Here is a 14,960-nt window from a genome sequence, read left to right on the forward strand (position 1 = left end):
ATGCTAAACCTTAACTTCAGTAAAGTGAAGGAACTTACATTTCTGTTGCTGCCTGCTGTGTGCAGTCTTGAAGATTAAAGAAGGAACCCTCAACTTCCTGCTTCCTTTATAGGCGGGCACTTCCTGTTTGAACAGTCACTTCCTGTAGCAGTACCTGTACCTGTACCTTTAAGAGTATACCAAATAACCAGGTGTAGCTCATTAGAATAATCCTTAGTTGTTGTTTTTTTTTACCATTAATGAATGTATGTGGATTCTTTTCATCATAGGTATGTATGTAGTTTTATTCAAAATAGGAATATGTAGTTTTTTTCTTTCTGTATTCTAGTGTTTGAATAAATGGGAAACTTTCAATGACAGGCTTGTAAAACAATAAGTCAGTTCAATCAATCTTTATTTTGTAGAGCGCCAACTCAATACAGATGTTATCTGAAGACACTTTACAAACAGCAGGTAAGAGAGAGTCTTGTCTGGGTTAAAGGCAGGGTTGATCATTTTCTAAAAGTAGCATTCCCTCAGTGCTCCGTCTGCACCCACCCCAGAAGCAGACCTCAGCTCATTGCTTTCATTGTCAGGACCAAAAGACAATTTCAACCAGAATCTTAAAAAGTGGATCTGGAGAAAATCACCAACCCTGCCTTTAACTAGTTTTTAGTCGTTACAGAAAAACTGCAGTAAGTACAGATTATATTTGTGCTTGAAAACATCTAACATTGAACTGAAACCATGAGGTTTTTAAAATGTTAAACACTTTATTTAAATGTTAACAGAGTGTAGATGATGATGCTGTATCTGTGCTCTGATCTCTGTTCAGTCTATATGTGATGATATATGTGCCATCATAAACACAAGACACCAAAAGAAGCAGCAAGGGGGTTGATGTCTGTTCCTCGGGTGATGTTGTCTCTCTCTCTCTCTCTTCTGTTGACCAGGGGGGAGACGGTCCTTCACCGAGCTGCGTCCCTGTGTCAAAGAACTATCTGTCATTATCTGGTTGAAGCAGGAGCCTCGCTCATGAAGACAGACCTACAGGTACAGTTCAGACTCTAACCTGCAGCCTTTAAAATGAATATCATTATAGTACATTATATTAAGTAAGTTTCATCCAACACAGCTGAAAGATAAAAACAAACAAACATTAAAGACTAAGAAGACAAACTACGACTGAAAGAAAACTGCACAGAAAAGCTACAAGACAACAGCTAACAAGTAAATAAAACTAAACAACAGCTAACAAGTAAATAAAACTAAACAACAACTAAAAGGTAAATAAAACTAAACAACAGCTAAAAGGTAAATAAAACTAAACAACAACTAAAAGGTAAATAAAACTAAACAACAGCTAAAAGGTAAATAAAACTAAACAACAGCTAACAGGTAAATAAAACTAAACAACAACTAAAAGGTAAATAAAACAACAGCTAAAAGGTAAATAAAACTAAACAACAACTAAAAGGTAAATAAAACTAAACAACAGCTAAAAGGTAAATAAAACTAAACAACAGCTAACAGGTAAATAAAACTAAACAACAACTAAAAAGTAAATAAAACAACAGCTAAAAGGTAAATAAAACTAAACAACAGCTAAAAGGTAAATAAAACAACAGCTAAAAGGTAAATAAAACTAAACAACAGCTAAAAGGTAAATAAAACTAAACAACAACTAAAAGGTAAATAAAACTAAACAACAGCTAACAGGTAAATAAAACTAAACAACAACTAAAAGGTAAATAAAACTAAACAACAGCTAAAAAGTAAATAAAACTAAACAACAGCTAAAAGGTAAATAAAACTAAACAACAGCTAAAAGGTAAATAAAACTAAACAACAGCTAAAAGGTAAATAAAACTAAACAACAACTAAAAGGTAAATAAAACTAAACAACAGGTAAACTAAGACAACAAGCCTTCTGTGTTTAATTTAGTCAAAGAAACAGCAGTCTGATTAATTTATTATTTAAGTGCAGTAACCAACAACTAACCACCAGAGGGCGCCCTCTCTATATAAAGTCATTTATAAAAGATAAAATACATTTATTTTCAACCTATAACTTTTAATTAGAGTCTTACATCATTGTTTGGTAAATTATTTATATTAAAGCTGCATTTTTACCTTAAATCTTTTCTTCTTAGGTTTAATTTTACTTTTCAAACTTACCTTTTAATCAGTTTAATTAGTTTATTGTCGTTTGGTTTTCTTAATGAAAATACCACAAACCTTTTTATTGATTTAATTGAAATGATCAATTTGATTAAAACTGCGTTTTTGATTAGGATTAAAATATTTGATGAGTAAATCTTACAGCTCATTGAGATAATTTAGATTAAACATAAATTAAAAGGAAACATTTACAAGTTAAAAAGGTTGTTTTAAAATTCTTCTTCCTTGCCTTGATTTTATTAACTTTCATATGCTCATAACTCTTCTTCACCTACTTTATGTTCTCGATTAACAATTAATAATATCAGTCTGTGATCACAGAATTTCACAGACTTTTAGTTTAGGAGCACTCAAACGTGTGAATCTAATTTACAGCTAGGATTGAACAATACGTGAAAAGTAAATGGGCCATTATGATACATTACTTATTTTAAATTAACTAACTGAAAATACTTCTTACCTTTTGTGAAAGAAAAGTCAAATAATATTGTTGCCATGAGTGGAGCAAATACGAGGAGGACATCAGCAACCTGTACAAACATCTGGATGAAGAATAGACTAAAGTCAAAGACAAGACACAACATTAGAAGAACAGTTTGAAGACAACCTGCTTAAAGATTCAAACTAAATACAAATACTTTCATTTTCTCAATTATTATTATTACTTGATGTCCTTTTCTTGTAATAATTGACAGGATGATGAGATCAACCAACACAGTCAGCTGGCTGACAAACTCAAGGAGCAGATGAAGAGGTTTGTCTCTCAGCCAATGAAATACAAAAGAAATATCAAGTATTTTCATTGAAACATGGATTTCATGAGGATGATCATTTTTGCTTGAACTCACTGTGACCCCACGTCCCTCCCAGGAGGAGCTGTGCCGGCTGCAAACGGAGAACCAGCTGGCCAAGGAGGAGGTGAAGGAGGTGCTGCAGGCGCTGGAGGAGCTCGCCGTCAACTACGAGCAGAAGAGGCAAGAGGTGGAGGGGAGAGATCAGACCAACCTGCAGCACGAGACGGTACAGATATGTTTCAGGAGAAAGTGTTTAAAGTCTGCATCTTGACTTCTGCATCATCATCATCAGCAGTGACGTCAACACAGCTGAGAAACTACTTCAGTTAGAAGAGTCAGATTTGATACACTGAAGCAGACATGAACATTAACTCACAGCTAACACATCACACCACATGTTCTGTCCAGACTGCTGAATGATCAGAGGGAAAACCAAACATTCAATCATTCAGCTTAACCAACAAGGCAGATCCAGGTACCGGCCGCAGCGGCACTCGAACACCATTTAAAGTGTCTAAAGAGGGTAGTGTTGTAGTCATGACTACACTAAGACCAAGACCACAAATATCTGTGTGTGCAGGTTTTAACACCGGGAAGGTTGTGGTCGTAACCGGGGGATAAAAATCGAACTACAAATGGAGTTTGAAGTTATTTCTTGTTTTTTCCTTCTAGTCCCAGACCGAGACCTTCAAGGAGTCTCAAGGAGTCTCAAGGAGCACATGAGGGTGTTCCAGGACTTCTGATTGGCCCTTCTTATTGTTTCTGTTAACAATGCTGAGGTTACCAAACCAACAGATCTCAGTAAAAGAATGAATGTTGTTTGATCACCTGTCTGTTTCTCTCATCGGTCTTCTTATATCTGTCAATCTGTAACTCTGGATTTATCAACAGGAAGTGCTCTGGATATGCAACAGGAAGTGCTCTGGATTTATCAACAGGAAGTGCTCTGGAGTGCAACAGGAAGTGCTCTGGATTTATCAACAGGAAGTGCTCTGGAGTGCAACAGGAAGTGCTCTGGATTTATCAAGAGGAAGTTGAGGGTTCTTTCTTTCTTTAATCTTCAAGGCAGCAACAGAGATGTAAGTTCCTTTACTGTACTGAAGTTAAGGTTTAGCATTAGCATGTACCTTAGCATTAGCCTTGTTATAATTTGTTTGTTTGTATCTGATGTAGCATAGCATGTGGCTTAGCATTAACATGTGGCTTAGCATTAGCATGTAGCTTAGCATTAGCATTGTTATAATTTGTTTGCATCTGATGTAGCATAGCATGTGGCTTAGCATTAACATGTGGCTTAGCATTAGCATGTGGCTTAGCATTAGCATGTAGCCGCCAGATAGTCGTCTATCTGCAGCTGTACTTTAATCCTCTGCACCTTCAGTATTCTGAGAGTCTCACTGCAGGAACTTTGTCTGTTTGGTGATGTTGGATTAACAGAGTTTAATAATCCAGACACACACACACACACACACACGCGCACACACACACACGCACACACACCAGTGGAAATACACGTTTTTATTTCTTAACACAAGGCGTTAAACAGAAAGAAGACGATTGAAACAGCTTGAACAAACTTAAAAAAAACAGTTTTTATTTTGAATTTATTCCCGTATTTAAAATACAAATGAAACATTTGAACATTCTCTCTACAGATCGATGATATCAGACCTTTAAACCTCAGTTCTACATACTCACATGTGCATGCTTTGCTCCGTGTTCCCCAACATTTTAAAGAACCTCTTTGTCTTTGAATTGCAGGAGCTGCACCTGAAGGGAGCAAAGAGATGGTCCGAGTCCGTCAGCCAATCAGTGACTCTGTTGATTTATTCACCAGATTGAAGAAGGAGTGAAAACTACAAAACACAAGAACATTTAGTTTAGTCATTACCAAAGTTCTAGATAAATTCAAACAATAAACTAATGCTAAGCTACATGCTAATGCTAAGCTACATGCTAAGCTAAACTTACATCTCTGTTGCTGCCTGCTTGAAGATTAAAGAAAGAACCCTCAACTTCCTGTTTCCTTTATAACTTCCTGTTCCCTTTATAACTTCCTGTTTCCTTTATAACTTCCTGTTTCCTTTATAACTTCCTGTTCCCTTTATAACTTCCTGTTTCCTGAATGATCCAGAGAGAGGAGAGGTGTTCTTGGTGTTAACATATATAATAAATCAAATCTGATGTCATGGTGGGAACAATGGACCATTAATGAATTTAGGTTAGTATGTTGTTTAAAAAAAAAAAGTTAGTGAGTAAATTATAAGATTTGAACCCTCCATCTCCAGACACAGCGGGATTCAAACCCAGGCTCACCACTTACAGATCTTGGAATCCTCAATCTTATCCACTACACTACTGATAACTTCACTCTATGTCATGAGCTCCGGGCGTATTTATCATCGTCATTTCAGATGTTAGACTTTAAAATTTACCCCGATGAGATTCAAACCCACGACCTCCAGACTCCAAGTCCTCGTTCTATCTCCTGAGCCACAGAGACAGATACTTGACTCTGATTCTCAGATCTCTTGAGTCTTTCCTTTGGACCAACACCTTTAAGATAATGGTGTGTGTGTGGTCGTCTGAGAAACTCTGTCTTTGAGTGTTTCCTGTGGATCCATACTGGCAGGTTGCTTCACTATGTTCCTCTTGAGTCTTTCATTTAGGACCGACACCTTTAAAATTCACTGAGTCCTGATAAGATTCGAACCCACGACCTCCAGACTCCAAGTCCTCCTTCTATCTCCTGAGCCACAGAGACAGATACAGACTCTGTGTCTCATGCTGGATCTGTTTGTTGTTTTGTTCAAGTCTCAGATTTCTTTTAAATATATGTTAAATAAATGATTTATTGGGGGGGGGGGGGGGACGTCCTGCATCTGTTTGGCTTCCTGGCTTGGCAGACAGTACTACCTCAAACTACCTCATGTTTACTTCAGCATCTCTCCACTATTATCCTGTTTAGCCTTGTACATATTAGTCTTTGATTATTGTTGATATTTAATATTATACTTTTGTACAAAGAGAGCACAGTTTATAAAAGTTAAACTCCTCGTGTGTTTAAGAATACCTGACCAATAAAGCTGATTCTGAAGGATTTCTGTGGCTTTGATAACTGTTGGAAACATTATTTTGGTCCATTATTTGGCCCCTTTAATACTAATTGGTGTTGTATTTTATATCGTTGGAAAGCCTGATGAGTCACCTTTACAACGAGGTGTAACTTGTAAGGATCAACACAGCTAAACGTGAGTAGCACTCTAAATGGACACAGCAGTAGTTTTATTACAATAAAATATTGAACAGACATGATGACCTCTGTTTTGTACATTGTTACATCAGCACAATACAATAAGGTGTCACAGGTGAGGGGGGGGGGGGGGTGTTACATCCAGCCAGTCTCCAGCCCCATTGGGTAGGAGCTCAAAGCTTTCTTAATGTTTTATTATGTTCCAGGTCTTATAGAAGTTTAGTTATTTTAATCATTTGATCCTTTTTGGAGTGGAGGAACATCAGGTGTTTAATGAAATAAGGATTATAAAAATGTATTTCATTAAACACCTGATGTTCCTCCACTCCAAAAAGGATGAAATGAATAAAATAACTGAGTCTAAACATCTATAAGACCTAAAACCTGGAACATAATAAAACAACATTAAGAAAGCATTGAGTCTCCTACCTGAGCAGGAAGACGGCCACCGACGGGGGATCCTCCTGGAAGACGTCGACAGAGTTCCTGTTGGAGAAGAAAAACTAATTTTAGTTCATCAAGTTAATAAAACACAGAAAATGTTTGTGATTATACAACATCATGATGATTGGAATAAACCTGAGTTTTATCATTCACTGTAAATTATCTGTGTTTAACTTCACTTTAAGGCTTTTGGATGAAGCAAACTTCAATTCAAAGTTTAAATGTAGAATATAATATAGAAACATTAAGTATAAGGTCTGAAGAAACATCTAAACAGATTTATCTTATATTATAAGTTTTACAATAATTCTACAAGTTTGTTTACCTTTAACTTGTGCAAGCTTTTGGGGGAAAGAAAATGCTGAATACATATATATAATATATATTCAGAGTTGTAATTAATCTGTGATATTATCAATGAACTTAATATAATGGAGAACATAAAGTAGATGAAGAAGAGTTATGAGCATATGAAAGTTAATAAAATCAAGGCAAGGAAGAAGAATTTTAAAACAACCTTTTTAACTTGTAAATGTTTCCTTTTAATTTATGTTTAATCTAAATTATCTCAATGAGTTGTAAGATGTACTCATATCAAATATTTTAATCCTAATCAAAAAAGCAGTTTTAATCAGAATGATCATTTCAATTAAATCAATAAAAAGGTTTGTGGTATTTTCATTAAGAAAACCAAACGACAATAAACTAATTAAATTGATTAAAAGGTAAGTTTGAAAAGTAAAATTAAACCTAAGAAGAAAAGGTTTAAGGTAAAAATGCAGCTTTAATATAAATAATTTACCAAACAATGATGTAAGACTCTAATTAAAGTTATAGGTTGAAAATAAATGTATTTTATCTTTTATAAATCACTTTATATAGAGAGGGCGCCCTCTAGTGGTTAGTTGTTGGTTACTGCACTTAAATAATAAATTAATCAGACTGCTGTTTCTTTGACTAAATTAAACACAGAAGGCTTGTTGTCTTATTTACCTGTTGTTTAGTTTTATTTACCTTTTACCTGTTGTTTAGTTTTATTTACCTTTTAGCTGTTGTTTAGTTTTATTTACCTTTTAGCTGTTGTTTAGTTTTATTTACCTTTTAGCTGTTGTTTAGTTTTATTTTGTTGGTTATTGCACTTAAATAATAAATTAATCAGACTGCTGTTTCTTTGAGTAAATTAAACACAGAAGGCTGGATTAAGAGCTTTTACTTTTAAATAAAATAAATGAAGTTTATTCATATTACTTTGAGTAAGATGAACATTTAATCTCTGAGCTCTGTGAACAGTAATGTTTAGAAAATCATTTTACCTCTGAGCTGCAGCACAGAGCGAGGAAACACCTGCACACACCTGTACAAAGAAACAAGAAGAAAATACAGAATTTTGAGTTCAACCAACAACTTTCAACTAAAACGACATATCCGATTTTAACGAGCACTATGTAATGTGACTAATGAGACTAAATATAAAGACAGACGATGTTGCTATGGTTCAGTTAGCACTAACATTAGCAGACACCTGAGGAGCACACCTGAGCGTGATGCGCAGCAGCGGTCCAGCGGAAGTGACGTTGGTCGTGTCATTCCCAGGTAAAGGTCGTATCGATGTAGAGAACTCATTGTGAATTAGGAGACACAATAACAAAATTAAGTAAAACACCGAAAATCAATGAAAACGTTAATTTTTAGATTTATAATCTATAAATGTGGATAGATACTGTTGTTTAAATGATTTGTCTATTAGTGAAATAATCCAAACACTCAAGAAAACACTAATATTTTACTGACATTACAAACACATCTTGTAGTAGTTATAGGTGTAGTCACTTTAATTACCAACCATTTAAAAAATATTCAGTCTTTTCATTTAGTTTGTTTTAACATCTTCTTAAATAAGTATAAACTGCACTATTTATATTTATCCAGACATTTATGTGGTGGAAAAAAAGATTAATAAGAGGATACATTTCTGTTATAGTGACTGTTGGATGTAATTACAACCCATCGCCAGCAGAGGGCAGCAGTGTAACATGAATGCATGATGCAGCGGTTAATTAGACCTGACGAGGCTGTTAACCTCCAGGTGAGCTATGTTGTAATATTTACAGTCTGTGGTTGTAAAGTGTAGAAGTTACATTAAAGCCACAAAGAGTTAAAAACCTTAAATATCATGTAGATCATTTGAAGCACAACAAAGTATTTAATTATTATAAAATATATACTTTAAAACACTTAGCTGCCTTTATTTTTAGCCATCACCTATGCATAATGAATGTGTGTGTATGCAGCATTTTTCGTGTAAGTAAAGCCGATATGTAGCCGATTACATTATATAATCATGGGGAACTTTATCACATAAATAAATGGAGCAGAAAATACTCGAGGTAAAGTACAATAAGTGGAGTAATTTAGTAATCCCATTTCGACTGTTAATAACAGGCCTCTCCATTCACTTTACTACTATGATCACTACATAGAGAGATTTCAATAACAGTAAGATGCAGAAGTTACAGAATTAGTCAACTATGTGGCGTTCACTACATGTTTTATTTTGTGTGTAAGTAAAGGCAGTAGCAGGAGACACTTGGGTGAAATAAGTTAAGCAGGAAGGATGAGGAGATATAAAAATCTTTTATTGATTACAAAAGGTTTGACAGCGCGAGTGAGATTTAACTCGGACGCTGACTTTATAGGATACTTCAGCAGTTTGATGCTGAAACTCTTTTTTACAGATTGAGTTCATTTCAAGCAGCACAAATCTTCTCAAAACTTGAAACGTGTACATTTCTCTTTACTGTACATTATTGATGTGAACCTTCATTATTGTTCATGTTAAATATCTGTAAACACTGATTGTGCTGCGACAGCACTGGTGGTCCTTAAAGTGAACATATCTCAGAATCAAAACGCATACTTTGAGGACTTTGCAGTGAAATGCATTCTGAGCTGAAACTATAAACATTCATTTTTGGCTGGTGGCAGTGAGAGCTCCTCCGAGCGTCTCCACAAAGCGATGCACGTCAGTGAAGGAGTTGTACATCGGAACGGGAGCGATGCGCAGCACGCTGGGCTCCCTCATGTCGCACTGATAAAAACAACAAGAAATCCATGTTTTTAACTCTGCTGTGTGATGATCGAGACAAACAGATTAGTTGGACACTCACAACGACGCCCCTCCTCTCCAGCTCGTCAAACACCTCCCTGATGGGGACGGAGAACGACAGCGAGAGCTGACATCCTCTCTGCTCGGGGTCGGACGGCGTGATGATGTATACGTGAGGCTTTTGAGGCCGGGCGGGGTCTTTGGTGTAATAATGGCGGATCAGAAACTCCAGGTAGCCCGTCAACAGGAGAGACTTCTTACGCAGAGCCTGCATGCTGGTCATTTTAAAAACCTGAAGACATAAAGAGAGCGTCAGCAGAGTTAATAAAACAACACTGGCTGCATTTTCCCAATTTGTGCCTTGAAAGGAAACCCATTGCTTTCAATTTTTGGGAACTTTGAAAACTGTAGTACCTCCAAACTGGCCTGTAGAGGGCAGACCAGCAGGATGGGCTGGTTGGAGAGCCTGAAGCCGCTTATACCGGGCTGCAGATCCATCACTGAGAACACACAAAACATTTAAACAGTAAAACACTTTTTTATAATTCTGGATCTTCAAGGATCCATCTTTTCTTAAACTACATTTATCTGTAAATATTCCCCTAACAACAGGACAACGTGGGGAAACATCAGCGTTTATTCAGCATTTATTAATGTAGGTGAGCTGTAATACCAAAAGAAACCACAAGATGGCAGCAGAGAGCAACCACAAAAACAACACAGGGCTTTAAACTGCTTTTTAAACACATTAATGTTTTTTTTTAATCTGTGTTATGTGTTTATTGTTAATGTGTGTGTGTGCAGTAATTAAAACATAAATATTCAGGTGGATAATAAAAACAATTATTGTTTTTTTTTTACTGTTAGTCATCTGGAAGCGAGTGTTCAGGTCATGTCCCCACCAGCCCGTCAGCCTGCAGGACGCAGAAAAACTTTAAATGTAGACTTTGACTGCAGGACATTAACTTCAAACTGTGTTTATTATTAAATTATGATGCTTAAATATAACATCCTTTATCAAACAGCGTCTGACAGAAGTTAATAATGAGGATAAAAGTCACTTTATTGCGATCACTCACGCAGGTTTGATGGTGTCTTTATGCTTCTTGTGGATAAACGCTCCGGCGATCCCTCCAGCGCCTGAGTTTATGTACTGACAGAAAACAGTCGTTACATATATATGTCCTGTCATGATGACGTCATACTTTTAGAAAGCAGCTCCCGTCAGCTTACCTTATAGGAGCACCAACAGGCGAAGTCGACCCCCCAGGCGTGCAGCTTCAGCTCCACGTTTCCTGCAGCGTGAGCGCAATCGAACCCGACGTAACATCCCTGAAGGAGACGCAAAGGATTTTTGTTTTTGTGGTTCAGGCGTCTGATTGGGATGAGGAGACCCAGAGTTCAACGTGTGTTTCTCACCTTCTTGTGTCCGGCCTCAGTGATGGCGGCCATATTGAACAGCTGTCCCGTGTAGTACTGAACTCCGCTGAACATCACCACGGCGATGGAGTCTCCCTCCTTCTCGATCACGTCCAGGATGTCCTGGGTCCTCAGCGTTTCTTCTCCCTGAGCGACAGGAACGATCTTTATCAGTGGGACTGTTTGAAACATCATTGTGCACAAAAATGAAACATGGAGAGGAGCTCAGGTACCGGTCGGGCTGACAGCAGCAGCATGCTCTCCTGAGGGTCCAATCCTCGCAGTCTGATCTGAGACTCGACGGCGTACTGAGGACACAAAGAAACACGTTTTGTCTTTTATCTTTGCTGCACTGATAACAAAATACCCGCTCGTACTTCGCTCCGATATCTTATTGATAAGTTGCTAAATAAAGTCATGAAGCTCTTTCATCCATTATTATTCCTTATTTTGTTTTTGTGTGTAGTTATCTTTGTAACCACCAGGGGGCAACGAGCACCTCCACTGGGGCTCTGACTTGTCCAGGGGTCACCTGAAGTTTGTGTGTTTGTTTGTAGATGTATGAACTGTTTCTAAGTCTCTCTCTCTCTCTCTCTCTCTCAGGTTTCATTGAAAAGGAGTCAAAGTTCAGCAGAAAAACAACCAGGCAGTAAAAAAAAAAACTGTCTTAGAGAGGATTTTATAAACCCTAACCCTGACCTGACCTTCACAGAAAACAGCACCTTTGATTTGACTCACATGTCGAAGCAGAGGAAGCTTTTCAAACAACTACCAAAGTGCATGAAGAGGTCATGAGGTGCTTGTGTCCTCCATCAGGACGACGCCTGACGGAGGACGCAAGCTCCAACACGTCGGTGACGAGCGACGCTGCAGCTTTTGGAAGCATTTTACTCACATGGTCTGAAGGAAAGGCTTTGTCCTCCAGGAGGATTTTGTGCCGCGCTGCAGTCGGTTTGTAGAAGGAAAGCTGCAGAAAAAAACATAAATATGTTTAAGCTTCCACTCCATACACGACGTCTACATGAGAGAGAGCGAGAGAGAGAGAGAGAGAGAGCATCGTACCAGAAGAAGGTGTAAATTCACCGTCAGGCCGTTCATCAGAGCCACTTCCTCAGGTTCAGCTCCTGAAACAGACACAGACACCTTTAACTTTTCTCACACGTCATTCAAACACTTCCAACATAAAGTCCTGACACTTCACTCAATCAAAGCAGAAGCCGAGATATTTACAGCGTTTATCACTTCATCGTGCTCTACTGAAGGTCAACTGTGCGATGATCAGCACTTATCAAGAAGGTGATAAAGTCACTCTGCAGCAGCCTTTCAACATATACGAGCTGTCTGTCGCTGCTCGCTGGTTTAAAGACCTTCATGTGAACTTTGAAACCTACTAAAGGTGCAGTGACCTCATGGAGCAGTGAACAACAGCTTGAATGACTCTGCTCTGTGTTATAGTAATGTCAGGATCATGAAGGTGTGTGTGCATCTCTCACCGACGACTTCAGCCATCATGTCCTCGATCTTGTTTTCAGCCCACGCCCACGGCCTGGACCCCACTGTGTGACCGTGCACTCCCCTGTAAGAGAGATTCTTTAACCCTGCAGCTCAGCATTTATTTCTGTTTTTTTAAAGAAAAGAAGAGTAACGTACGCCTTGGCCCACATCTCCAGCTCCTCCTCCAGGTATGTCCTCGCCCTTTTGGGCTGAAGACCCAACGAGTTTCCCACTAAGTACATGCACTCTTCAGCGCCGTGGACCTGCTTCACATCGGCTGCCGCTAAAACACATCAGATTCAGTTTCACATGATAAGATACAGTAAGTGAGAGAAATTCAAAATGAGACGTGCAGAACGTTTGTGACTCACAGGGAGGTAAGTCGGATATTTTAGGAAAGTGGAAACACTCCCGCAGATGTTTCAGGTCGTCGTGTTTGTCGAGGAACACGGCGACTTCTGCAGACGTCGCGCTGCAGCCCAGAGACGCAGAAACTCGCTGGAGGGTTTCTGTCGGAGTTAAGCCTTCAAACTGCTCCATCGCTGAGAGATCAGGAGACTGCCGGCCTGCAGAGAGGACGGGGAACTATTTTAAAACAAGTACTTCTAAACCTGCTCTCTCACTTTAAATAACCATGAAGGTTTCATGCTGCTTCAGGCCACGTTATGGTCTGCACCCTGTCAAAGTACATCTCCTAAAGGTGGACGCTCATCTTCTTCTTCTCTGTGTGAGAACATCACAGAAAGGATCCCTGCAGAGACAGAGCAGCCGTAACATCCCTCTCTTAAAAACCACCAAACATTCATGTTACCTCACAGAGCTCAGGAGAAGCTGCTCTGCTGCTCGAACATTTTCTGTCTTATTGTGCGTTACACAAATCTTATGATGGATCTGAAGAAACAGATTTAAACACCCAGGACACACAATAAGACAAACCTAATAAGCCATCAAGGCAGACTTACTGTTTTTGTAAATAGATAACATGAACACATTTTTTCTAATCCTGACTACTCAAAGCACTTTTACAAAAACAATCAAATGTTACATTGACAAAGAAAGGGATCAAAATAACATTCAATATCAACAAGAAGGAAATATACAAACTAAACTCCCTGAATGAGTCGCAGAAGTCGCTGTTTTTTGAACAACTTTAATGAATCAACACTGAATTTTTTGTTGAGTTTTTGTTTGAATAATAAAATGTTTTGTGTCTTTATCAGCTCACACTGAACTCTTTAAATCTGCTCAATCAGCAGCTCCTCTTCTACAAAGTCTGCCATGTTGCATTCCCGTGGACCTACAGAAGCCCTGAATGGACAAACACGACCGAGCCTCTGCAGAAAGAGTTTTTCTAGATGAATCTAAATCCTTCATTCTGCTCTTTAAAGTCGCTGCTTTACCTCTAAATGACTTTCAAACGCTGACATTTAGAGCGCAGTGAAGTCGACTTTAGACACATAGAAACAACACAAAGTTCATGCTTTTCTACACTAAAGATTATTTTACTTTAAATTCATAATCACTGATTTTACTCTGAAAATCCTCGCAGCAGGACGCCTGAATCATTCGCTGTCACACAGAGAAACCTGAGTTACCTTCAGATGATCTTCGTCTTCACACACAGCCGACACACTGACTCAATCTCTGCTCTGCACACACTCTTTGACCCCCCTGTGTGTGTTTGTGTGTGTGTGCCGCTTCAGGTTAATCATTGTTCTCATGAATCAACCTGACTCTTTCTGGATCAGATTCCTGTCACCAAACGCCCGTCAGGCTGTGAAACAAAGACACGACCATCAGTTCCCTTTTTTTGTTTTGTTTCACTTTCAGGTCGTGCAGCGTGAAGTTCAACATGTTGTTAAAAAACTACAAACTGTACTTCCTGCAGCATGAGTCATGATTAACCATTTTTTAAATCAAAAATGCTTTTATTGTTTTCTGAATCTAAAAGCTTTTGATGAGCAGAAAGAGAGTTTAATGTAAGGGCCTGACAGATGTGGATACTGGTGAGAGAGAAAAGCAGATACTGACATCTCGGCCGATATCACTGTGAGATCTATGAAATATGTAGAAATAGATAGATAGATATCCCAGCTCTGAGAGGATCTCACAAATAGTTTTGCTTTACCTATTATTTAATTTTATAAATGTAAAGATGTTCTGCGTGGCCCCTGATTATTACTCATGTTCTTGTGAAGCCTGTAATCAAACATCTTTGTAAAGAAAATGTTTCTCCTGTACTGCCTGGTTTACCACCTCTCTCCACTAGAGGGCAGCAGAGTTCTGACTC

General features: G+C 38.2%; 1 protein-coding gene and 1 long non-coding RNA gene across 3 annotated transcripts; one reads left to right on the top strand and one right to left on the bottom strand.

The window, feature by feature from the left end:
• The first annotated feature begins 656 nt into the window (after nucleotides 1-656).
• Nucleotides 657-6,100, top strand: LOC132959394 (uncharacterized). The gene is made up of 4 exons (XR_009666985.1): nucleotides 657-674; nucleotides 933-1,032; nucleotides 3,031-4,033; nucleotides 4,716-6,100. It is a non-coding gene; the product is annotated as an uncharacterized LOC132959394 (long non-coding RNA).
• A 3,174-nt stretch (nucleotides 6,101-9,274) lies between these two features.
• On the bottom strand, nucleotides 9,275-14,421 carry kynu (kynureninase). Of its 2 annotated transcripts, XM_061032687.1 has the most exons (15): nucleotides 14,266-14,421; nucleotides 13,482-13,561; nucleotides 13,042-13,236; nucleotides 12,827-12,953; nucleotides 12,670-12,752; nucleotides 12,239-12,300; nucleotides 12,072-12,143; nucleotides 11,410-11,484; nucleotides 11,177-11,323; nucleotides 10,991-11,089; nucleotides 10,837-10,910; nucleotides 10,619-10,671; nucleotides 10,172-10,257; nucleotides 9,819-10,049; nucleotides 9,275-9,739 (listed from the first exon to the last, which is right to left on the bottom strand). In XM_061032687.1, exons 3-15 carry the CDS (start codon nucleotides 13,208-13,210, stop codon nucleotides 9,617-9,619), a joined length of 1,401 nt encoding a protein of 466 aa, XP_060888670.1. In that variant the 5' UTR covers nucleotides 13,211-13,236; nucleotides 13,482-13,561; nucleotides 14,266-14,421; the 3' UTR covers nucleotides 9,275-9,616. The 2 variants fall into 2 exon arrangements, with proteins under 2 accessions (XP_060888670.1, XP_060888669.1); XM_061032686.1 differs by lacking the exon at nucleotides 13,482-13,561 and having other exon boundaries at nucleotides 14,266-14,420.
• Nucleotides 14,422-14,960: the final 539 nt, after the last annotated feature.

Source organism: Labrus mixtus, chromosome 24 (assembly GCF_963584025.1).
Source record: "Labrus mixtus chromosome 24, fLabMix1.1, whole genome shotgun sequence".
Classification (NCBI taxonomy): domain Eukaryota; kingdom Metazoa; phylum Chordata; class Actinopteri; order Labriformes; family Labridae; genus Labrus; species Labrus mixtus.